This window comes from Agelaius tricolor, unplaced genomic scaffold, assembly GCF_023055355.1.
Source record: "Agelaius tricolor isolate 1412-34295 unplaced genomic scaffold, bAgeTri1.0.p SCAF_6, whole genome shotgun sequence".
NCBI lineage: Eukaryota > Metazoa > Chordata > Aves > Passeriformes > Icteridae > Agelaius > Agelaius tricolor.
This window is the reverse complement of record NW_027269266.1, coordinates 55,627,550-55,653,535: the sequence shown is the minus strand read 5'-3', so window position 1 is coordinate 55,653,535 and position 25,986 is coordinate 55,627,550. Positions and strand designations below refer to the sequence as shown.

The following is a 25,986-nucleotide window of genomic DNA, read 5'->3' as shown; positions in this document are numbered from 1 at the left end:
ACCCAGCACCTGCACCCGGGGCTGACGCTGTCTTGGCTGTGGTGGTTTTTTTTCAAAATTCTATTTTTTGTTAACAATCTAATAAATCATTGTTAATTTTTCTTATAAATTTGGCTACTGATTTGATCATTTATTAACACTAAGCATATCCTGGAATCAAAATTAAGCAAATATAGTCTTCAGAAATTTTCTCTAAGTAATTTCAGTGTTTATATAATGAACATTTACTTACATGTTGCAAAGATGTGGACAGTCCAAACACTGCCTCTTCTTTCCACAAAGTTCCCCACAGCTATGTGGGATTTCATTTCTATTCCATTCAGGATTGTGCACCTTACCTAAATCATGTCAAAGACAAAAAGGTGTTTATTGCTTTGAATACCAGACTGCATTTGTGAAAAATATCCTACCAAAGAGAAAAAGCGGTACTTTAAATACTGGCAAGCAGTCTTCTTTGACAAAAAAATTACACAAATGTTTATGTTATTCTGTACTGATACATACTCAGATTTTTTTAAAAGAATGTGCCATTAGAATAGCAAGCTCCAGAATATTCTTTCCTTCTGTACTCTCAATTAGCAGACATCCAGGTAGCTGATACATTAAATTAAACTGATAAAGTACATGAAAACTAAAAGCCCCCAGCAGTTGGTCAGGCTGCACAGTAGCTAAGAAAATTGAAGGGTGAAACTCCCTTGCTGTCTCAATGCAGCAGGGAGGGGAAAAAAAGGGAACAGAGTAAAAGATACTGATCTCAGAAAGTAAGATCTACCTGGCATGGTGATGGGGAATAGGGAATTAAATAAGTGGGCAAATTATGAAAGTCACTTCTATAAAAAGAAGCAGACTCTACATTAATAAAAATATTAAAGGTTAATGAATTTTGATGAATGAAGTCTTAATCAAGAAGCATGTTAGCTTCAAGTATTCTATATTTCAGATAAGCACTAAACCATATTTTCATTAATCTGAGATATCATCAAATCTCATAGCTCTAAGTGCAGGGTCATCAGGGTTAAGGTTAATGCCATCATTAACACTCTTTTGGCTTTCTGCAAGAGAGGAATTAAATGAACAGGGAAGCAACTAAGCCAATGTTGCAAATTTGAGTTGTGACAATCAAAACCAACAAGAAAATGTATTTTTGGTGTCATAGTCACATAATTTAAATTTTTTAAATATACCTCTGTATATTCTACAGTATTAAGTTAGAAAAATATGAACAAACACTACAGGTATCATTTATTCACCGGAGTTTCAACTAAACTAATTGAATACCCAGGAAAGTCCCCAGAAAGATCTGAAGCTTCAGAAGAAAAATAAGACAGGAATCTCCTCATGGGTGAAAGTGTGGAAAAAAAAAAAATCACACTTAACCACACTCAGCACATGGTTAGTACTTAGCATCAAATACAAGATAGGTTTACATAAGTGACTGATGATGTCCAAATTATATATCATTAATGTAAAATTATCTGCAGAAGATTGAACTCTTATGTTACTATATGCTGCTATGGGAGTAATAATTCTGCAGACAATTTAAAGTTCTTACTGTAGATCTCCTAAATCATGAAACATCTTTAGGCTAAGGAGAATTTCTTCCCTATTTAACAGACAGATGTCCTGTCTGTAAGACTTTTTAAAATTCTAATTTTCATTTGGTCTAACTTTCATTCATGGTCAATTCATTCTGACTGCATTATTATCTCTAATAACTGAATTATTATCCCTATTTTAATAAAGTTTCAAACATTGTTGTACAAAAACTCAGCCTTAACTGCATTGCACTGTTTCTAACTGATTCACTAACACATTTAGATAAAAAGATAAAACTCTATTTTAGCAAATCTTGCTTCTTTAGACAAGTTTACTGACACAGTTTCTGTCTCAAATTCAGAACATTGTTTTCTAGAAAGTGAGGTGAAAGCTTCCAGTGACTCTGATTTAAGGAAAAGAAAGCTATGTGAAAACAATATAGATCACAGAAGTACTGATTCTAAACAAAACTTATTCATATCTATGCAATTAAGTAACATAATTTCTCCTTTTTTTTTATATTTATGGCTTGATGAGTGCTGTACTCATGTCATTAACCTTTTTTATTAAACACATATCTACACAGAGGTCTGAAAAGCCTGAATATTTTTTCCTATTTAAGCTCTATGTGTCTCTAAACAATATAAATCACAAAATTGGTAAATCAATTTAAAGGTTTAGGTAGTTGTATCCTTGAGTTGTGTATTATTTTGGTCTTGCCACAAAGACGTTAACATGCAGGTTATTCCGTTCCTTCTACAGAAGGAAAGCTCGCAAGATACCTGCCAAAATCTATCATTATTCCATAAAAATCACTATTTCTACATAATGATATGAAAATATTTACCACTTGGGACTTAATATTTTCTTTTCATTTCTCAAGCAGCACATGCATGATTCTCTGTGCAGCCACCTGCCAGTGTCAATAAATTTTTTTAAAAATTGAGTTTCAGGCGTGTTTGCTTGTTTCAAGCAAACAAGCACCAATACTGAAATTCATATTAAGAAAAAGGAATCAAAACGACAAAACTATTTTTCTTTGCAAAAGCAAGTGAGAAACTCACCACAGAAACAAGTGTAAATTTTAGGAACTTGCACAGAAGCATTCTGACAAGCTGGACATCTCCAACCGCTATTACCATCTGTAGGTAAAAAAACAAAAAAAAAGGACTTGAAGTAAATAAAAGACCTAATCCACAAGCCTAGAATAAGTTCTTCTACTTTGTTTTTTAACACAGTTGCAAATAAATTAACTTTTCCATTTACTCAGAAGTGGTGAGAAAACACATTCATAAGAATACATTTTATACAGTATTCTGTATAAAATATATCAATATATATCTATTGATATATATATCAACACAGCCATAACATTTCATTTCAACAGGCTACAACCTTTTATTGAAGCAAGCAAGTTTTTAAACTCCCAATTTTTCTATTATCATATGCCCTGTTATAAAATATACAGCTAGAACATAGACTTCACCATATCTAAAGCTGTGAGGGGAAAAAAAATGTTAAGAGAGGGAAATTGGTGAGGAATACATAATTACCTCACACAAATCACTACCTGTATTTTCCTTTTCACTATCCTCTCATAAGTTTATGTGTTTTGTAGAAGACAAATTAAGTGTTGCCCCACATTCAGATGAAATCAGTGTTATATAAACCAGAATAATCTAATTTATTAATTTACATTCTTCTTCAAGTTATTTTAACAAATAGTAGTTATCTTGTTTCTGTGTTTCAGGAGAGTGTGTTAGCAGTAGAGGAAGAACAGTAAAGTGGAAGAAAAGCAACATTAATTTTCCCCAATTCAGTATGTATTGTGCCATTAAGAATATGAGTCTGAGAGCGCTACGGAACACAAAAGAGGTCACAGACAAGAGAGATATATTTTTATACCTATATATAGATATTAAAAAGAAAAAAACTGATTAACACTTTTGTCTCTCTTAACTAAATCAATTCAGTGCTGGCAAATTAATAAACCTGTGATTTTATAATTATTCTTCACTATTAAGAAATCTGACCAAGATTCATGATAATTTCATGTTATGAAAGCAGAAGGGATTGCAAACAGGAAACTCTGCCTATGACAACTGCAGTGCAACAAGAGGCACACCTTGGTTCAGCTTCAACTGGGTTGAACAATTTAACTTATGTTACCCATCATAGTGTACAATGGAAATTATTTTCACAAATTGAAATTATTCATATTACAGACTGCCTTGACAGTCTAGAAATGCAAACCTAATGCATGTCTATTCTTTCCATTGCTTCATGCTTATTCACACCCCTCTCTATCCTGGCTCATATTACTGTGCCACCAAGATTGCTGCAGAGATCTGTACAATTATAGGCTGAGCAGCTCTACAACAGTGGCACAAGGCATATACTCTCATATTCATGGTCAAGACCAATCTACATTTCCTGACCAAGACTTTTTTTCTTTTTACTGCTAGAAACTAAAGGAACTCAGAAGAAGCAACTCAGAGAGAAGTGTAAGGAGGAAGGCAAAAACAGGCAGTAGGCAACTAAAAGGCGTATTTACTGACAAAACAGTAAGCAGCTTATGCAGCTCCTCCTAAACCCAGCACACTAAATACTACAGGATTCCCTATGAGATTACAGTACGGTACATCATACTTAATTACGGCATTAACGAGTTCTTTCATTCTTATTCCATGTTATGTTTTCAAAAGCTGTGAAGATAAGTCTACCCTGAAAGCTTCACGAGTCTAACAGAAGACCTCTCCCATTAACAACTTCCGTGAAGCTGGATGCCTAGTCCTCTACAAGCAACAGTTTCTCCAGAGTATAGGGAAGGTCCCCAAAAATAGGAACCTATTAAAAACAGCCTTGGCAAGATATAGTTCCTTCTTCATCGTCATTGATTATCTTTGGTCAAAACACATTATTGTGTGTTCACCCACAAGGGACATGCATGGTTGCGTTCCTCCAAAATCAGGAGTAATAAAAGTTTTGTTCCAGGATTCAGGTGCCATTACAGCAATATAGAATAACAGTAGGATGGCTCCTGGCATATATATTGGTAAGAAGTGGTCCTGTAAGCATTCCTTTAAAATCCTGATTACTAAGGAAAGTGAGAATGAGGATGATCCTAAAGAAAGAACATTCCATTTTCATGAATCTTCTCATGAACAGAAGTGAATTTGGCAGAATTCTAACCTAAGACACCGTAGGGACAGTCGTCTAAGCAGAATCAAGACAAGACACCGCACACAAGACACCTCATTCCCTCTTACTAGAGATTGTTTCAGTAATTGCTATTCTCTCCTTCCTTCTGGGATAAAAAGATTCCTTACTTGAAACTATTTACCAACATTTTTGTTAGCTTCTATTCTGATCACTGAAACTCAGAAGTTTAGAAGTGCTGTGTTAGAGGCCAGCACTGGACTGGTATGGATCTGGTACACTTGGAAGTGGAGCCCAAGGGCAGAACAGAAAGAGACAGTTGTAATACCTCAAATTTCTCCAATCCTTACAGTCAAAATGAAGATGCCAGTGAAACTATCTTCTCTACAAAGAAGGGACAAAATTACTTAAATGTTTGTTCTATCAATTTAAGGGCACAAATTAAACATGATTTAAACATCAGTTTTTAAAAGAAGCAGAAGAAGGAAAGGGGCAAGAGACAACAATTTCCCCTTAATAAACAAAGATCTTGTGTGTAGTGAAGGTATTTTTTGTCAGATTGACCTTAGCTATGCAATACCTTAAGGTCACATTCATTCAAGAAATGTTAGTAAAATGCTTGTTGCCTTACAGGAAAGAATCTTTTCACTTGCTGGCAAAGTGATACCCAGCAAAACTCCTCCTCCTGACCAGGATCACTCTAAGATAGAATAAAAATCCATTCTCTAGTTCTGAGTGCTGCTGACAGTCTACATTGTAGAAATAAAGATGAGAAAAATGTCTTCACAAATGACTCAATCTGGAAGAATGGGTGTGGGAGTCATTACAAATATAATGATACTAGAAATGGATATTAACTTCTTCACAAACTGCTTGATCTGAAAGGACCAATCAGGTTCTGGAAGAATGGTTGTAGGGGTCATTACAAACATCAAGCCACCCAAGTTTGTTGCAGTGCCAAGCACAGCTTGAATTTCTGAACTTTGGGGGAAAATGCACAGGCTTAATAATAGACTTACAGAAATTAGCTTCTCCACCTAGGATGGGCTTAGAGTTAGTTTTAAAGGTCATACAATGTGTGATGGGGGTGGGGGGGAGTATACACATCCAAGAGGGAATATTTTAGTAGGCAGTTTGGGAAGTCTGTACCTTCCTAGCACCTCAACTCAATGGGGAAAGGAGGAGGGCAACATGCAGCTGGGAGTTTACAATAAAAGGAGGCTGCATCCTACAAAAACTCAAGAGACCCTATGGCGTAGTGGACTCCCTCCCTTCATTTGAATAAAGTTGTAGAACTCCTCTGTCTCCTTTATGGACACTGGCTTTTCGCAGCGTGATTTTCCGCACAGCAGGGAGTCAAGTGAAGCATCCACTGGCTCACTCCAGTTGTCCATTGTGAAGGGGCTTTGGCCTCCCTTCACAGGTGTTGACAGTATGACTGCTAGAGGGTCTTGTGGTAAGAGGCTAGTCCTGTGGATGGCAGGACTGGGAAGGTTCCTTAACACACCACAGAGCAAGCAGACCAAGAAGAGGGCAATGCCTTGACTCTTTGAGAAGAGAGATACTTTAGAGAGGGAGAAGACTTTGGTACAGTAACCTAGTTCTAGAATTGGTTTCTGGAGCCTAGAAATCTAGACCTAAGACAGTTCATTGCTTCTTCCCATCTAAGTACCTGGAGCCGTAAGAACATTTTATCACACTGACATGGTAATTCAGAATACTTCCCTTTCCTTTTCAACTGCACCCACCTTAACATTGAAGCCAATCTGATGGCCTGCTCTGAGTCTCAAAATTCAGACAATAACACAGGCATTACATCAGTGAGTTTGGAATGAGCAAAACATACATATAATGTGTTAATAAGCACAAATTATAAAAGAGAGCTGTACACTCCTTCTGTTTTTCACTTCCTATAAGCGTTCTGTTGCATAGTGTCTCAACATTTAATTAGCGTTGGTGTCCCAGGACTCCCATCCTGGGCAACACCTCGCTTTCATTAATGCCAAAGCTTCCCCTTGCTGAGCATTGTGCCTTATCCCCAAAGGATCCATACCTCCTTTTGTCTTGTAACAGACACAAGTCACTATTGTTCTGGAAGATGAAACTATATGAGATCCCCATGAGGGATGTTATCGACTTCATCCAAATATTCAGGATTTCTCTGATCCTATACTGTGATCACAAAAAATTGTGAGAAATTATGCACGCACACACGCACTTTCAGCCTTCTACTATGAATCACAGAGGTTAAGAGCTGCTGCAAGGCCCTACAAGGAGGGCAATTTTCACTGAAATACCAGTTGGAAGACAGAATCTTTCTTTTTTTTTTTTTCTTTCCTTTTCTTTCTCTTATGGAATTTTGTCCCATTTGTTGCTAAGAGAAAATAACAACTGGTACTTAAAAGAGACAAAAGAAATCGCCAAGGTGGGGGAAGGGTGCAGCTGGCTACTCTCTTACCTAAAGGGGCTTTCTCCTGGGAAGGGCAGAGATACTGCCAGGGGAGGGCGTGGGGAGGTGGTGAGCAGCTTTAGGCCGTAGCTGTCTCTCACTCTTGGCATCGGAGGAGGACAGTTGAGCTGCTTACTGTGAAAAGAATTCACTGCCACTACAGTGCACAGCCCTGCACTGCTTCTTCCTTACTGTGGGTGAGACTTTGCTCATTAGAGCAGCCATTGAACTGGGAACTTATTAACACCTGATCTGATTGGAAAGGACCCTCACCATCTATTCGGGTGCCTCAAGGGAAAATCCAGGACCCTGACCCCCTCCCCCTTCCTGGAAGGTATGTCTCTCTTGCTTCGTGTGGCAGTAGCTATGGAGAACTCCAGCTGCCACTGCCCAGCCCCAACCGCTTTCTTCGGCAGCCTCAGGCTTTTTTGCTACACTCTAACCCAGCACTTCAGGTCCAGCAACCCCTAAGTTTTCTGTTACATTTGTTTGCCACGCCAGGGGGTGTGCTTGCTTCTGCCATCCCAACTGTCACTCCGAGGTTCCAGCTGCAGCCCATTTCAGCATCCAGCCTGTCCGCCATTACCATGTAAGGGAAACGCAGCTGAACTCGCGCCACAGCACCCCCTACAGCTGCGAAGGAATCATTGCACCTGCCCTGTCTGGCTGGGAGCCAACAGTCCCCCCCACCGGCTGTGACCGTAACTACACCAAAGGGGAAAGTACCTGCAGCCTAAAGAAGGCTGTTACTGGGTTTCCGGTTTTTTGTTCTGCTGCCGTTGTTGTTTGCTTTGTTATACATACTAGTATCAAAAACTGTTATTCCTTTCCCTGTACTTTGCCTGAAAGCCCCTTAATTTCATAGTTATAATAACTCGGAGGAAAGAGGGTCATACCCTCCTACCAAGGGTCCCCCCAACCAAGGGAGGTTCCCGCCTTCCTTGGCAGACACCTTTCAAACCAAGACACACTGCTGCAAAAACATAAAATGAATATTCAAAACTCATCAGCAAATAGACTCGAAGTGAAACCTACCAGTGAAAACTTTGGTTGCTGAATTAGGTAAGATTTCTGGCATTCATTATAACATTTGCAGAATCAAAGGAAATAGTGTCCTTCGATTAAAATTATTTTTTTTTAATTTAAAAAACCAATTAAAATTAAAATTAATTTTAATTAATTGAAAAAAATTTAAAAAACCAAAACAACTTTTTTTCCCCTTCCAAAACCCAGCAAATTATGGAGTTAGGTAGATTACAGTGTTCCCATTTTTCCTACAGCAGACAGAAGTAAGTGCCAGGATTCTAGTGAATTCCTCATTATCCAAAGCCTGAAATGTAGAACATATACTGAAACAACCTATGGTAAAACAAATAAACTCAGGATTACAAAATCTAAACAAGATGGGGTAGCAAAGTCTGCAGGTCAAAAATATATATACTGTTGTCTTTATTGTATCAGTTCTACTGAGGCCACAACCTTTAACTTCAGTTAATGATTAGCTCTAGTTTTCTCATATACAGAATGCAGTAACATATTTAGTCCAGAAATCCTTACATGAAAAGCAAATGGCCCAAAATCTTGCTATTTTAAAAGCTTTCAGAATTCAAGCATCTAAGGTGACTGTCTTGAAAGATAAAAGCCCCCTTAAGCAAGCAGCTACTCTTTTGTCAAGGAGTAAGCTGTTCCAGGGAGATAAATCAACTCCAAAAAAGGGGAGTCACTCAACAATCACTCTCAGTTTGGCTTATAAAGTTTGCAAATAAAGTTTGGCTTTTAACCTCCTAAGAATTGTCACATTTCTCCCTTGTGCCCACCTCACGGTAAAATGTCTTAGGTTGGAAATGCAAGATGTGGCTGGGGGTGTGTATTCTATTGCCATCTGTTAGATGTTGCCAACAGTTATCTTCTGTTAATTGCGCCACCACTTAAAACCAGGTGGGGCAGTTTTTCTTTATCTCTTCCAAAACCAGTACTCCCTCCAGAAAATATCTTGTTAATGGGCCATTGAGTCTCACTGCATGACTAATAAAATTACATCATCCCATTGTGAGATGCTCTGCCCAGGGGGAGAAGACAAGCATTCCTATCTGGATGTAATCTGAGATTTGGAACACCATGGCCAGCCTTTTCCCACTGGATTCCCAGAGGAAGACCAGGCCCATTTATATCACCACTGGACCTTCAGAGGAAAACTACACTCTTCTACAGGATCACTGCTTCAACAGAACCACATTTGTCACTCCAGGAGGACTGCAGCCACCATTTAATTGAACTGCTACCAACACCTTGACCAAGAGGATGTCAGGTTGTGTTCTGACTCTGTCAAGGTTGCTTTGTATTACTGGATTTTTAAAAAAAACATCTGTCCTAATAACTGTTATTCCTACTCCCCTATCTTTGCCTGACAGCCTCTTAATTTCAAAATTAGAATAATTCGGAGGGAGGGGGTCTGCATTTTCCTTTTCAAGAGAGGCTCCTGCCCTCCTTAGAAAACACCTGTCTTTTCAAACCAAGACAGTAAAGTAGTACCTCGAGCACCTTTGGAATAAACTCACCAAGTGAGAACAGGGGCTCACAACCAGCCCTTCCCAGAAGTCTGACTATGCATCTTCTGCAAAAAGAACTTTGCAACCAATCCTTTCTGCAGGAGATTTACAGTCTGCAAGAACTTCTGTCAAAAATTTGGAACTAGGTGACACTGTATTTCCTCAGTCTGCCCAGAGAGATACAGAATGACACAAAGAATGGCAAATGCTGAGCAAGAAGGGTACAGAAAAAAATCAAGGCTACTTCAGGATTACCATCTTCAGAGTGTGTCTACACCACTCAATTGAACTGGGCAGTGGCTGCAACTCAGCCTTAGCTTACAGTAAAGGATTCAAAGGGCATAACATACTGGTTTAAGAGTTTTAAAAAGTGGTAAAATACAACGAATCTGAAACAGTTTAAGCTGATGACAAAGGCTGAAGCTTTCTGTTTTCTCTGAATTCCCTTTCACTGCATGGCATGAGGGATGAATTTGAGGAGTATTTATCTGAGAAACAAACTAAAAAGTGGTTGAGTAAAAGCAGACAGCTAATGCATGAAGTGCATCTTCTGCTTCACTGCTCAGCAAAGCACAGATAAGAGATGAGATGTTTCTTGATGTGTAAAAACACAGCCACAGTTTTGCATCCTGATGCACTAATTTCATTGAATGATCTTACACATCCAAATCTGGAAATTAGGTTTAGCTAGAACACTGGAAAGAACTGAGTTAGAGGATTATATAAGGCATACACAGTACTGTAGGAAAAAATTGATTTAAAACTTGTTTATGGCTTACCGCTTGTAGTGAACCATTTGCCTCTCATGGCTAAATTTTGCCTTAAACAAGCTGTTTAAGCTTTTTTAACTAAAGGAGAAACTTTGAACTAAAGGAGAAGCCGCTGTAAGGAATGGATACTACAAAGGAATGGTAGAGGGGTTTTTTAATGCCAATTTCTCTCCACCACAAGCCACTACCATGCAGCCGCAAAATCCTGAACTTGGAATGTTTGTTCAGAAAATTTTTCCAGGCACACACACTTTCCAGAAAGAAGACTGTGCATACCCAGAATTCTTCTTGGAGGAGGTACTGGACGTACTAGAAGAATCAGGGTTATAAACCCCCCAGTTTCTGATACATGTGCCTGCCCCCATCTCCGATGGACTTGGACCGCATATCACGACCATAGACCATGATCCCCTGCCATGTCACTGGAGCCATGGGTGATGATAGATCTCTCTTTTCCTTTGTTTTTCTCTTTCCTATTTTCCTCTCTTAGGGTGATCATACGCTTCAGAATGCCTACAGTATCCCTTCCCGAATCCATTAAGTCTTTTTCCACTTAAGGTTTCAAGGCAGTTCTAATAAAATTTGTTGTTGTATCAGTTATTTAGTGTTGTTTTGCTTTAATCCACCCCCAGGGATCCCTTTAACAATGAACTTCGTTGCCTTGACTTAGAGGTGGGTCACATTGTTATCCTAAACAATATTTCTTAATAGTTTTCACTACATAAGCAACACATGAATTTGGCTATTATATACATTTGAGAAAATATCACATACCTTATATATACAATATGTATACATAATATAGAATATATAGAAAATATATATTTGAGAAAATACCAACCTTCAGCTTGTGAAGCTGGTGATCGTGCCCATTTCTTGATGCAATTCAGGTGGAATACATGGTAACAATTCTGACAGCTCCACACTGGGGCTGCTATTCGGACCACCTCACAGCATACCATGCACTCATACTTCTCTGTGGTCAGCTGTTCAATCAATGACCCTGAAAATCAAATATATTACTTGTGCATAAACAACAGCTAGCTGAGAAATGAAACTCAAATTAAATTCAAAGATTTCATTTAAATTATAATGAAACATATTTTAGCTCTGTGGCTATTTTAGCTCAGTGGCTATAGATAAGACATTAGTTTATTCATGGAAGAGTCCAGTTTGATACTTGCTGTGCATTTTTTTAGCTTCAGAGCAAGAAGAAGGAATATAAGATTCTTATTAAAGTGGCAATGCAAATTCCATTTTGACAAATTAGTAATTATTCTGATCTTACTAATTCTGAAGTTATTAATACTTTTAAGATTGGCAGAAGTTTGAGATTTTCTTCATCCCTTTATATAGGAAATTCATCTTTGCATACACTTTAAACCAAGAAGATGAATGCTCTTGAATACAGAAATCTCTGCCAAAATTACATTTAATTCCTATCCTTAAGTATTCCCAGGAGATGACACAACAAATATTAATAGTGGAGGACCTGGATTATGGGAAAAGGCCCTTTTTAAAGTGAGTGCTTTAGGAGTGAAATTACTGGAACAACAAGTCAAAGTACAGGGTCTTTTGAGCCAAATGAACAAATGTGAAAAAGTACTTTGAAAATAAAGCAAGAACCCCACATTAAAGTCAACACAGCCTGATGTGCAACCATAAGAAAGGCACCACATAATGCTTCATTTCTGTCAGATTACTTCTCACCCATTAAGATAAGACTACCAAATACACCTTAAAAATGTCCACAGGATTTAAAAATATATTAACTACAAGTGAACAGTGTAAAAATGTAGCATTTTAAGATTGTGCCAATACAAGTATCAGAGACTGAAATGTTATGGTTTATGGCTTAAACATTTTTATGAAAGACTTTTGCCTATTATAGCAAATTGTGTAACAAAAACTGCATGGAAGACTACTGCACTCCAGAAGAGGTCTCTGGGCTGAGGCCCTCAACTGTGAGTTAAACTGCCTAAGGGACAGAGATAACACATCTGGGAAATGATGGCTAAGACTGGAAGAGCATACATCCATGGCAGGGATGTCCAGAAGCTTCGGGGTAGAGACTATAGCCCCAGGTTTATCTGCCGCCAGACTTGCACAGACCCTGACACCAAACCCAGGAGGAAGTGAGGAAGTTCTTTTGGATGTGTGGCATACCCTCCAGCCAGAGGCAGAGAACACCCATCCAGCTGCTGTGCAGAGAGTTGCCCAACTGCAGGGCCCCCCACCTTTGGAAAGGCACATCTACCAGACATCCATGTGGGGGACAGCAGATGGGATGTCATGGCCTATCACAGGCCCACTCCAAGGGATCCCCAGACCCTGCACCAGAGAACACTGCACATGACGCAACATGATGCAACAGACCCACAGTCCTGCAGGCAACAATGTCAAACCTGCCCCCCCTTAGGGGAGGCACCTGGGTGTTCCTACCTGGCCCGTGATTGATCTATACTTTCTATACGTTTCAGCAGGGGACTGTCATCACCAAGAAGACAAGAGGGAGGGGAACAACAAGACGTTGCTGGAACCCATGAAGGGGTGATATGTTTCTATTTAATCTGTCTCTGTCACTCTCCTCGTCCCCTCTCCTCCCAGCCCCCTTTTTCTATTTATTTCTTTCTTTTCTCTTTCTTTCTCTTTGTCTCTTTTACTATTAAATAAAATATATATATTTTTTTGGTATTCACATCTAACCTTGTTTGTGTTTTAATCTCATTTCTGCGAACATTCGAACTCAAGTACATTTGGCTTTATTCACAGAGTTCTCTTTGCTCTTCTGTGATTAGATCGGATCACAACAACAAGGAAAGTTCAAATTTATAATGAAGGAAATAAGAAAGGAAAATAATAGAAAATTACTGTCAATTCAAAATGTGCTTGTACAACATCTGATTCCAAGGAAGTCCACGGCTTGCAAGTGTTAACAGTGTCTGTCCTCCTCAATATGACTTTCAAATTTGTTTTCTAGCCCTCCTGCATCAAGCCCCACAACATTTAGGACTAACAGTAATTTCTACTTGCTAACCCATAATTATTATCCGCTGTAAAGGAATATTCTCATGTAAAACATACTTCTTTTCTCCAGAAGACTAAAGCTATATCTACTCAGAAACTGTAGCTGTCCCAGAAATAGTTAAAAATCCACAATCCTAGTTCCCTGAAAACAGTGGCAGACAGTGTTTCCAAAAGAGCTCCCAAATAAAGCATGCAAATAAACAACTATTTTGGAGGGGGAAGCTCCTTAAGTTCCCTGGGAAAGACTATTACTTATCTTTCTGCTTATTACATGTGATATTTTTCATTTAATAATAATGATGGGGAAAAGACTGAGGTACCTCCAATTTTATGATTCAAATAGAACCCAGGAGCATGACAGTTAATTTACTTAGGTTAAAGAGGATCAAGGAAGATCTTGATCCTGCTAAGAGAAGAAAGCTTCCAACTAGATGTATTTTATGCTTCCTGATTATGCTATTATTTTCTCAATTGTGAAATAGGAGATGCTGAGAAGTCTTCAATAGATTTGATATCAGTTAAGATAATTGGAACTAGTCTACCCATCTCTATCATTCCGTGCAGCAGAAGGTAAGGTTGAGATGCTTTGTAAAATACCAAATAAATATAATTCTTGGTGTTTCTCCTTATTCCATCTGAGCATTTAAGCCTCTTAACACTTAGTGCTTAAGCTTATGCAAAACAGTAAGAATAAGCTACCTAAGTTGTTGTTGAAACAGAAACCAGTATCATAGCCCTGAAGAGATTGAGCTGATTTCCATTTAATGTTTTCAGTCACTAATGGTATGAGTCAGCATAAATTTCACTCAGATAGCCAACTGTGGATCTGGTTTACACTGTCAACAGCACATGTTTCTATTCTCAAACTTCCAAAAATAGTATCCAGATATTGCCTCTATTTCTAATTACCTTCTGAGGTGATGCCTAACATTTTTCGTCTTTTTTCTTCTGTATTTTTTCTTCTGTGCCTGTATTTTTCAGACACATATTTGGAGCTCTGTAGCCTATTACTGCACTCATAACTAGTTTTCCCCAGTACTTTCCCCTGCCCTGAAAGGCAAAACACATTCCAAGACCCCTATGCTACCTTGGTTCTCCTTAGAAACCAAGCTTGAAAAACAGCTCTTTGAGACACATTTTCATCAACAAGGTTCAGTCTTGAACTGTGGGGAGAACAGCATCACCACTTATGCTCCTAATTGGTGATTTCTGTTAATTATGTTAATTTACTAAACTTATAAAACCCTATGCACCCGGAGTGGGGAGGTTTGTGGACATTTTCCATATTTGCACATGAAGGCCTCCAATAAAGACCAGCTTTAATATTACCTCCTATACTGTTATCTCAGAAGTGTGTGTTGTTTCATTTATAGGTTCTTTAAGGCATCAAAGGTGCAGAAAAAAACCCCATAAAATTCAGTTATGAGTAGAATACCGTTTCTCTGTCTGGCATTTTCCTACTCCTACAAAAAACACGAAAAGACCTATTCTGCAAAAGTCAGTTTCAGCATTATCCTTCTCAAGTCCCATTATTTAGAATACTCAGAATTTCACTCCCACAACATACACATTTTAAAATGGTACCTGACTAGGTCACTGTTTGCAGTTTGGTGTAGCCAAAACAGAAAAAACTTTAAACAAAATCTGTCCTTCTCTAGGTAAACTTACAGAATATGCTCCTACTGAAATACCACACATCTACATTTACTTCTACCCTCTGATCCCAAAACCAATTTAATGTGAAATAAGCTGCTTCAGATACTCAAGGCAGGAGCTGAAGCAAAGACTGCTTAAAATATTCAAGATCATATCTTTCATTTGGGAGTCCAGGACAGTCTCAAAAACTTACCTGTATGAGTTTCTTTGTTTTTTGGTACATCACTTTGCTTCTTCCAGTACTGGGTCCAGCTGAAATGAAGTGAAGGTACTTGATCCCCCTTTAGCAAGAACTTTCTTCCACTGAACCTGAGAGACTCAGACAACTGATGTCTGATTTCATTGGTCAAGTTTTCATCATTTTTGTGAGCAATGAGTTCTTTCTTCCTTTCATTTTTATCTTTTGGTGTATATGCAACAGAAGACTTCTTACCTACTTTTGTATTTTTACTACGGTGAGAATCATGTCTTTTCTGACACTCCTTTTCTAGTGGGGGTTTGTTCCACACAGGTTTCCGGGGATATCTTTTGTTTACATTATTGTAGCCTTTTTGCTCATCCCCACTTCCAAAAGGTGCATCACAGAATGCCTTTCCAATGGATGATTCTGAAGAGTCAGACTGCGTCAAATCCAAAGATGGAAAATTTTCAGACAGCTCTACTTTCTGTTTAGAGCTCATGCGCTTTTCACGGTCATGTATCTGCTTTCCCTTTTCCCTAAAACCTCTCCCAGATACATGTATCAGATGTGCTTTCTTCGGCTTTGCCCCTCTGCTATCTGCATTAGGTACTTCCCTGTCACTCTCTGAGGAGAGAAAATCACTGTATCCTCTAGGAGGTGCTCTTCTACCAGGTACTAGTGCAGCATCTGAAATTCCTGGACCTGCAGCATTATCAGTAGTACTTTGCCTTGTCTTATTTCTAGCACATGTGCTATCATTTCTTAATCTATGCAATCTCTGGCTTTGCAAGCTGCGATTCTTCAAACTTTTACTGGTACCAAAATATTGGTGGAAGTCTTCAGAATTCCCATACTGACTTTCCAGATTACAAAAGCCATGATGCTTTGTGGAAGAGCTTTCATGATCTGTACCTCTTTCAGAATACGGACTAGGAATTGGTATATTACTTCTATTCTGGTTACTGTTAGAGTCTTTCCTATCTTGATTTACCCAGTTTGTATCTGTTGGTTGTCCTTCTCCAGAAATGGAAGCAGCAGCACCAGGGCTGAAATTCAATGTACCTACAACATAAATAAATACAAATTCATAAAACTTAAACAGTACATACTTCTTTTCAACCAAATTACCATACATGCAAAGGTCCAGAAGTTCCATCAATCCCACACTTGACAGAACAACTGGAAACAAGTGTCCAGAAACTCGAACTGAATCATACAGTGCTTTGTAGAAGCCTTCTTGTCATCTTTACAGGACTGTGATGACGCAGAACTAAGAATATAAAAATAAAAGGTGAAAGAAAACTTTTGAAGTAGCACAAGACATGCAAGTGTGACAATCAGTGTTCAACATCTAAAGTTTTTCCAAGCATGTTTACGTAAATACAAGAACCTGAAAAAGGGGTCCTTTAAATACGATGTCTACATCTGAGATTTGAATATTATACAAATTTTGAAAATAAATTAAAAGGAGCAGTAGTAAATACTTGCATCAACTCTGATTATACTGTTCTAGAGACAGACATATTAAACGGCACAGGACAGCTGTGCAAAACTATTTTCTGAGGCCATCAACATGAACCATGCTTCTATTTCAGCAGTCTTCTGTAATTTACATGCCTCTAGATAAAAGAAAGATAAATCCTATGTTACTCAATTTCCTGTAACATTGCACCAGTAGTGTCTGCCTGCAACAGATATTATTAGGTGAATATCAGGGATAGTTTAATTGGTTGTGGCAGATTAGTTAAAGTTTACACAGTAATGTAAAAAAAAGTTAATAAAATTTCATGGAGATCTCATGGATCTCATTTTACTAGTTGGGTAGGTTACCTCACGTGGTAGGACAGAGCACAGTTTATTCCTGGTTCATAACAATTAAAAGAGATAATCAAACACTTAGGCCATGACTTAGGCCAAAAGACTCTCCAAAAGGCTAATGCAATCTAGGATCCTGAACTACCATTTTTCTCAATTAAGATTGTGGAAATTAACATTTTGGAGAGAAGAATAAACCAGAACATTTCAAGGCACTAACATGCTTTTTTTCCCCAATTAATTAATTTTGTTTTCAAATGAAAAATGGTTTTTCAAAACCTCTAGGAATGGTTATAGCTGCAATGTGAAGTTGGCGGCCAGAGGAAAAATTATAACATACAACTTTGTGGAAATGAAGCTTTAACCTTAATAAAAATTAAGAATTTAAAATTACATTTCAGGATGTTTTAACCACATTGCCTAATTCATGCTTTAATTTTTAAAGAGCAGTTGAAATTACTTTGGGGATTTTTGTCTTTGCAAAAACTATATTATATATTATTTATATAATATATATAATTTAATATTATCTATATTTACTATACCCATATATATTAACATTACAATGTTACATTACAAGATAGTCTATGTTATTAATATAGTATATTATATTATATATTATTATATGCCTCTCTATACAGTATTATATGTTATAAATCAACTAGATAGAAATGGCAAATACAAATAGTTTGGGGTTTTTTAAGTCGAAATACTAACCTGATTTTGTGACAACAAAATGGAAAAACCAGACAGAAATCTGGTCTTCAAAACAGCTCAAGACTGAATTAAGAATCAGTGAAAAATCTAAATTAGGTCAGGCAAAAAAGTAGAGACACGGGTACTGATCCTTTCTTCCTGGTACCTAGTGCCAGCACATGTGGGAATAGTCCAAAGCTGTGACCTCCCCGGGGAATAAGAAGGAGGGGTGGGGAGGTGTTCAGACTCGACATGAGGGGACATGTCTTTGCCAAGAGCATGGTCCAAACCCTTAACAGGCTTTCCAGAAGGGTGGTTAATACCTCATGTCTGCCAGTGTCTAAGAGACAACTGGACAACACTCTCAATATGCTTCAACTTTTGGTCAGCCCTGAAGTGGTCAGATCTGGATTCAATGACCATTGTAGGTCCGTTCCAGTTGAACTATTCTATCATTAGGACTGCACACCCTAGTAGGTACCAACATTAGGCTATACATATGAAAGATTCTGGACTGAAAGCATCTTCCCTAGAAACATTCTATTTTTCTCAGCATATGTATCCAGTGCAAAGAATTGCAAATGTAAAGTTCTCCATTGTATTTTCTACAGCTACACTTACTTCCAGTTTTCCCAGTGTTAAGTCAGTTTCTTTCCTATCACTAATAAAGAGCAGTACAATTGTAAATTATGCACTATAATGTTAACGGCAGTGATTCAGTACAGACTACTTAAATTTTACACATTTTGATCTGAAAACAGAATGCAATCCTACAATTACATGCAAACCTTATTTGAAACAGCCCATTTTATTAGCTGTTTTAAGCTTTCTTTTGTATACTCTAAAATTTAAAGTCTGACGGATAGCTATGGTTTAATAAAAACAGGTTTGCAGAAAAAAAGTCTGCAGAAAAAAAATTAGAAACTGGGATTCAGATACTTAAAAGCACCTCCAAAATATTAATAATTCATTAGAACTTTTTACATCAGTAAGATTCCCGTTCTTGCTCTCAGCTTCTACATAATGAAGAAAATTCCAGAGTGGCAAATTCTACTAAAACTGATTTCTGTCTGCCAAGACAAGAAACTGCAAAATAAATGTACAAGTGTAATAATAAGTAGGTAACACTGGCTGAAATTGCCTCTGACATGCTTACATATACATACACAAAAATTCATAGTAAAAGGGATGCCCCAAAGCTAAAGTCCAGCCTGTATTTCTATAAAATAAACACAGAATATCATAATAACTTCAGAAAAAACTTCTATATTGTCTCACCTCTGTGCCTGAGAACATCATGGAACAGATCCTCATAGGAGTTACACTAAGGCACATAGAGGACAGGGAGGTGATTTGGGACAACCAGCAGAGCTTCACCAAGGACAAGTCCCACCGGACCAACATAGTGGCTTTCTATGGAGTGACTGCATAAGTGGACAAGGGAAGGGCTGCAGGTATTATTTATCTGGACTTATGTAAAGACTTTGATATGGTCTCTCCTAACATCCTGCTCTCTCAATCAGAGAGATTGGTGTACTATTACGCAAATAAAAAATTGTCTGGAAAGTAACATCCAGAGAGTAGTCGTCAACAGCTCAGAGTCCTGATGGACATCAGTGACAAGTGATGTCCCTCAGGGGTCTGCACTGCAACCACTGTTGTTTATTATCTTCATTAATTACATAGTCAAAGAGATACATTGTACCTTCAGCAAATTTGCAGATGCCATCAAGCTGAGTGGTGCAATTGACACAGCTTGAGAATGGAATGCCATCCTGAAGGACCTGGACAAGCTCAAAAAGTGGGCCACAGGAATCTCATGAGGTTAAACAAGACCAAGGGCAAAGTGCTGCACCTGGATCAGGGCAACCCCGAGTATCAATAAAGGCTTGGGGATGAACAGATCAAGAACAGCCCTGCTGAGAAGACTTGGTGAATGAGAGGCAGACATGACCTGACAACATGTACTCACAGCCCAGAAGACCAACTGCAACCTGGGCCACATCAGAAGAAGTGTGGCCAGCAGGTCAAATGAGTTGATTCATCCCCTCTACTCTGCTTCTTGATACATCCCCTCTACTCAATTTCAATTTCAATGCAACACCTGGAGTGCTATCTCCATCTCCAGCTATGGGGTCCCCCAGCACATGAAGGTCATCAACTTGTTGAATTGAAGCAAGTGTGGAGGAGGCCACCAAGATGGCTGGAAGGATGGAGCATATCCCCTCTGAGGAAAGGCTAAGAGAATTGGATTTGTTCAACCTGGAGAAGAGGCTCCAAGGTGACCTAACTGCAACTTTCCAGTACCTGAAGGGAGCCCACAAGAAAAATGGGAAGAGACTTTTTACAACGGCATGTAAGGACAGGACAAGGGGGTCTGGCTTCAAGCTGGAAGAGGAGAGATTTAGGTTAGATATAAAGAAGAAAATCTTTACTTTGACAGTGGTAAGACACTGGAACAGGTTGCCCAAAGCAGCAGTACCATCACTGGAAGTGTTTAAGGCCACACTGGATGGGGCTCTGAATAAGCAGGTCTATAGGAAGATGTCCCTGCCCATCACAGGGGGGTTGAAACTAGATGACTTTTAAGGTCCCTTCTAGCCCAAGCCAATCTATGATTCTATGATTTTAACATCCCTAGGAACTTTGGTTTGAATTAGAATGAAGCATATGAAAGCGATATGGTTTCATGCCTGTTCTACCATAGCATTAAACCCCTTCGGCATTAACTGTTGACAGAGCCAGAATGCCCTGGCAAAGAGATAGTCCTTGTGAACTATCTTTCAGAAAAATAATTTGATAAGGACACATTAGAAAATATGAAGCAAATTAGTAAGTACTCATTTCAATAAGTACAAGCTCATCTTCAAAAACAGAGCTTATACTTGGGAACAGTACCGCCAATAGCTTAGGTACTCTTTTATGAATACATTAAGGATGACATTTGAAGGTGCCACTTAAAGACATTATGCCTAAGTGACATATTTTAGAACAGTTTCACAGTTTCAGGAAGCTATATTCAATTAGATTTTTAAGAACCGTTACATAATGTACTTTAACTATTATGAAGTTGATAATTAAAAACAAGTATAAAAGAGAAAAAATATATTGACAAAGTTAATCAGAAAAAAAAGTAACAGTCCACAGAACAGCCCTTTAGGCATCAGACTTAGTACTTCTTTCTTCTTAAATTAATTCAGATTTACTTCCTAGGAAGTAAAGGAAGAACTGATTTCCTTCTGAAGTTTCCTATCAGTATAAAACTGGAATGAAACAAACACTACTGATTATTACCATTCTTTCTAAATGGACTTCAGACATCTTTTAAATGACTGCTTTTAATGAGATACCCATAAATTCAGCCAAAAATAGTGTCTTGCACTGTGTGCAAAAACAGTTTCTTTAGTACTGTGTGTTTGGCTCCACAATGCAAAAAAGTATAAAAATATTAAGTGTCCAAAGGACGACAACAGAGATAGTAAAAGGACTAAATTACATGAGCAGCTGAAAGTACTAGCTTTGTTGAGCTTGGAGGAGACCGAGGGGTCACCTTATTGCTGCCTACAGTTTTCTTATGAGAGGAAGTGGAGAGGCAGTTGCTGATTTCTTCTCCCCAGTGGCCAGTGATAGGAAGCAAAGGAAAGCTTAAAGCTCGGTCACAGAGAAGTCAGATTGGAGAGTATCAGGTAAAAATTCAATTACAGGGTGGTCAAGTACTGGAAAAAGCTTTATAGGAAAGTGGTCATGACCCCAAGCTTTTCAGTATTCAAGAACTGTTTTAATAATGTGTTTAGATATCTTATTTAATTTTTAGGTTGCCCTGTGGGATATCAAGCATTTAACTCAATGACTCTTGTGAGTCCCTTTCCACACAGAATATTCTATTTATAGATGTTCTATTTATATACTATCTCTCACCTGTAAGACAAAGCTGATTTTTCAGGATGGATGCCTTCATTTTTAAAGCAATTCAAATAACCTATTCTTTCACCTAAAGATAGATGACAGTAGAATGTGCACACGACAATCTATTCATGTCAGCATTACATATATCCAGACAAGATGATTCAGTCATCTGCACACGAAGTGCAAGTTACACAGGAGACACTCCCTGCAGCTCTTAAAGTTACACAGAAGACACTCCCTGCAGCCTGTATTAAACAGAACAACAACCCCCCCAAAAAAATTTAAAACCCACAAACAAACAAAAACTGAATGGTCCATTATGGAAATCTGAGGCTTTCCCCATAGCACTGGGAGCTTTAAACCAGACTACTAAGTTCATATTTTCTGTCTTCTCTGATCACTTTATACATTCACCTACAGCACCTTATTATTTTCAAGATGACACAGATTTACAAAATGTTGAATTTCTTCCTAAACAGGAATTACATTGTTTCAGGCTTATTGACTCAAGTAGTGCAACCAATTTCCAGGCAAAACAATCTGCATGCCCAAAACTCATTGTTTACTTCAACTGTATTAGCTCATGTCATAAAAGATATGCTCCCCTACTACAATGCTTTCCAGAAATTACTAGAGAATAACATGCAAAACCAGCCTACCCACAGAATTACAGAATGGCTCATTTTGAGACTTCTGTAGATCATCTAGTTCAAAAATCCTACCCAAAAAGGGTCAGTTACCCCTAACTATGACCAGCTGGATTTTAAGTATCTCCAAGGACTGAGAGGCCATGACCTCTCTCAGCAACCTGTTCCAGTGTTATTCTCACAGTAAGAAGGCTTTTCCTTGTGTTCAACTGGAATTTTGTATGTTTTATACCTGTCGCCTCTTGTCCTTTAATTTAATACCACTAAGAAGAATCTGGTTCCATATTCTTTATTCCCACACTTTCAGTATTTGTACACAGCACTAATATCTGAGACTTCTTATGACTAAACATATCCAGCTCTCTCTATCTCTCCTCATGTAAAGGATGCTCCACTTCCTCAATGGTCTTCATGGTCCTTTGCTGGACTCAGTCCAGTATGTACACATTCTCCTTGCACACATGGAGCCCAGAGTTGGACACAGTGCTTGAGGGGTGGCCTCATCTCACCTTTTCTGCAAAGCTATTTTCCAGCTAGCTAGTCACCTGTGTATACTGGTACAGTGTGATGTTATTGTCTTTTCTGATATTGCCATTTCATGTCCAATTCAGTGCATCCACACTTTAAATGGACCTTTAAAGTTTTAGCCAGCCCATTTCAAGATGATATGCGAGAAAATTTGAAAGCAGGATTTTGTCATAAGTAGTTTCATCATCCAAACAAAAGGACCTACTACAGAATAGATTTTGCATATGGAAAAAAAAATACATTTTAAGTTTTCACTTCTTCTCCCTTACAGTGACCAATGTTTTATAGCAATTCCCTGGTTATCTTCAGCTTAATGATGCATTTTAACATGTATAACACCCAGCTGTCCTTGTGATGGCAAAAAACCAAAACTACATTAAACAGCAATTACAGCAACTGATGGGAAAAAAATCCATTAACAGCTATTAAATAGAATACGTTTGTCCCTTCTATGTGCACAGGGACTGAAACAAGAAAGATGCATCAGTGTGAACAATTATTATACAATTGCTTTGCTGCTTATATTTTTCCTCTTTGTCTTTTATAATAATTTCCTGGGTCTCGATAATTCTTCACTACTGACAAAATATCCTGGATGAGCAACACATCTGTAGTGGCGCAAAACTGTCACTCTTCAAGCCCCTGTTCTACTCTGAGAGCAGAAATATCTTTCAATTTTAAGCTTTCAAAATCAGACTTGCTCCATCCATGAACCTGTAGTGCAAAAGCCAGTTTCCATTCTAATACTGCACATGTACAACTCAAAACTTACCCATGAGATTTTTCTTGAGAGCACAAAAAATGACCCAACTCCAGAACCTAATCCCAAGTAACAATATATGTGTTATTTTGTTATACCTTATTATAAGGCAAGTGTAGAAATGGTGTCCCATGCAGACTAATCTACTACTTTACAGTAAAGCAATTTTTAGCCCAGAATACCTAAAACTCTCTATTCCAATACATATATACTATACAAAAAGATTTCACAATCACAGTTGACCCAAAGCCTGACAGAATGAAACATAGACAAGAAGAAATTTGACTGCATCAGCTTTACTGAAGCTGTATCTCTGCTCTCTGTACCATGTCCCAAGCCATTTCACTTCCAACAAGGGCAGTGGACCCATTCTCATACCACCAAAAACTGAACTCATGTAACTTCTCCATCATACTAGCCAGACTGCCAAGAACAGGAGATGCTATTAAGGACAATGGCTGTAGATAATCTTCATCTGAATTAACATCAGGATGCTGCAAAAATAGAGAATGATACTTTCTTCTTAACCCAAAATACAAAAGTCCAGGATTTCCCTTGACAGAAATCCAACAACTATGAACAATGAAATTAGTCAGCTCATCAATTAACCTCAGTGTGACTTTGATTACCGGATAAGGTCTACTGGACTACAGTAAAATTAAGCAACATGATGAAAAAACTAAACGTCATTGATTACTCTCACCAACAGTGTTATTTCTAGACACATACTTGTGACAAAATTACATAAGAGTTCTTCTATGGTTAAGTATCCGAAATACAGGACAAATAATTAAATGCAAGGCTGAAATATCGGTCTTGTAAGGTTTCCTCCCCACTCCTCATCAATCATAACCAATAAATATAAAGTTAATCTGAACCTGCATCATACAAGTAAGCACGGCAAAACAAAGGAAAAACTGTTTTCTTGCATGTTGCACCCAGTCCCGGTCCAGGCCGTGTTCCTAATACGCTCTCCATCCGTGAGCCCCTGCCTAGATTCCTCAGAACAGGCAGCACCTGCTCTAACCAGTAATCTCCTGCATGTCTAAGACTTCTACTCACAGATCCCTCTGAGATCCCTCAAAAAGACGCGGCTTTACAGCAGCTCGTGGGCCTGAGACCTTGTCATTGTCACTGCTCTATGCGGACAGCCTGAAACCTGGGTTTCAAGGATATAGGTGGGCAGAGAGCAGACAGGTTTTCCAGTAACTAAGCTCTTATTTATGTATTTTCTCTGACGTTACCAAAGACGTTACATTCGTTTGTCCCATACTAGGAGCAAGCACGTTCCTCCTCGGGCAAAGTTCTTCCTACAGGGCCCTGCGGCAAAGGCAAGTCCGGCCATTTTGGGGGCGACAAGCACCGCTAAGTCGCGCCGGGCAGGGGCGGGCCAGCCGCAACAGGTGGTGCCGCAGCCCGCACCCTTCGACAAGCCAGCGTTCGATGGCGACCGCTTCGGCGCGACTTTCTACCCGCTAGTATCGCTGGGGAGTGATGACTGCTTCTCCCCTTCACTGCGCCCACCCAATCCTGCAGTCCCTCTCCTCAGTACCCCTGCCCCAGAACGGCAGATACGCTCACCTGAGCCGGGCCGCGCCTCCGCCATGCCAACACCAGCCCCACTCCGCGGTCCGGCGTCCTAGCTGCCGCGCACGCGCACAGCTTGCGCATGCGCCACCGATTGAGCCTTATCTCCGCACGCAGCCTGCACCGCAGTGGTGAGAGAGAGAGAGCAGAACGAAGCACGAGGCGGGAGGGCGGAGCCGGGGGCGGGCCGAGCCGTGCGCAAGGCGGGGTTTGGTTACGTAGCGTTGTGTGCTGCAGTGCTGCTTTTCCTGTACCCGGAAAGGGCTAGGAAGCCAAACCTTGTTTGATACTGCAAAGGAGGAAAAAAGGAAGACAAATAGCGAGAAAGAAACACTAGCTCTGGCAATTAATGGATCTTTTGGTGGGCAATCGGCTTGTCTCCAACATTTCAGAGCCCGGCTGAGCGGCCAAGAGCAGGAGGGTGGGTACAGGACGGCTCGGCCCTCTGTCTCCATGTGTAAAAGAGGTGCTTTCTCTAGGCACAGGATAGAAAGCAGGGATCTGTTCTCAGGCTATCTTGAAGGAGGTAGCAGAGACATAAAAAAAGTCCACACAAGGATTTCCATACTACAGCTGATGCTGCAGAAAAATCTTAGGTTCCAGCTACAAACACTCCATAGAACTGCATGATTCATCATACTGCGGGTTTCAGCACCAGTGTTTAACCATTTTATGATTCACACCTTCCTGCAGAGGTTTACAGTGCCATGGTAACAGTAC

At 39.0% G+C, this 25,986-nt stretch overlaps 1 protein-coding gene across 1 annotated transcript; it reads right to left on the bottom strand.

Moving 5' to 3' along the window:
• On the bottom strand, positions 1-25,419 carry LOC139591321 (transcriptional repressor NF-X1-like). The gene is made up of 5 exons (XM_071429884.1): positions 25,261-25,419; positions 15,340-16,389; positions 11,305-11,466; positions 2,601-2,678; positions 1-338 (listed from the first exon to the last, which is right to left on the bottom strand). Exons 1-5 carry the CDS (start codon positions 25,283-25,285, stop codon positions 229-231), a joined length of 1,425 nt encoding a protein of 474 aa, XP_071285985.1. The 5' UTR covers positions 25,286-25,419; the 3' UTR covers positions 1-228.
• Positions 25,420-25,986: the final 567 nt, after the last annotated feature.

Bases quoted from the DNA above. Each gene is read 5' to 3' on its own strand.
- LOC139591321 (XM_071429884.1), bottom strand. From the start codon at position 25,285: ATGGCGGAGGCGCGGCCCGGCTCAG. The intron at 16,390-25,260 runs GTGAGCGTATCT...TTTATGTTGTAG, and splicing joins GGAGGCGCGGCCCGGCTCAG to GTACATTGAATTTCAGCCCT. The intron at 339-2,600 runs GTGAGTTTCTCA...GACATGATTTAG, and splicing joins AATTTACACTTGTTTCTGTG to GTAAGGTGCACAATCCTGAA.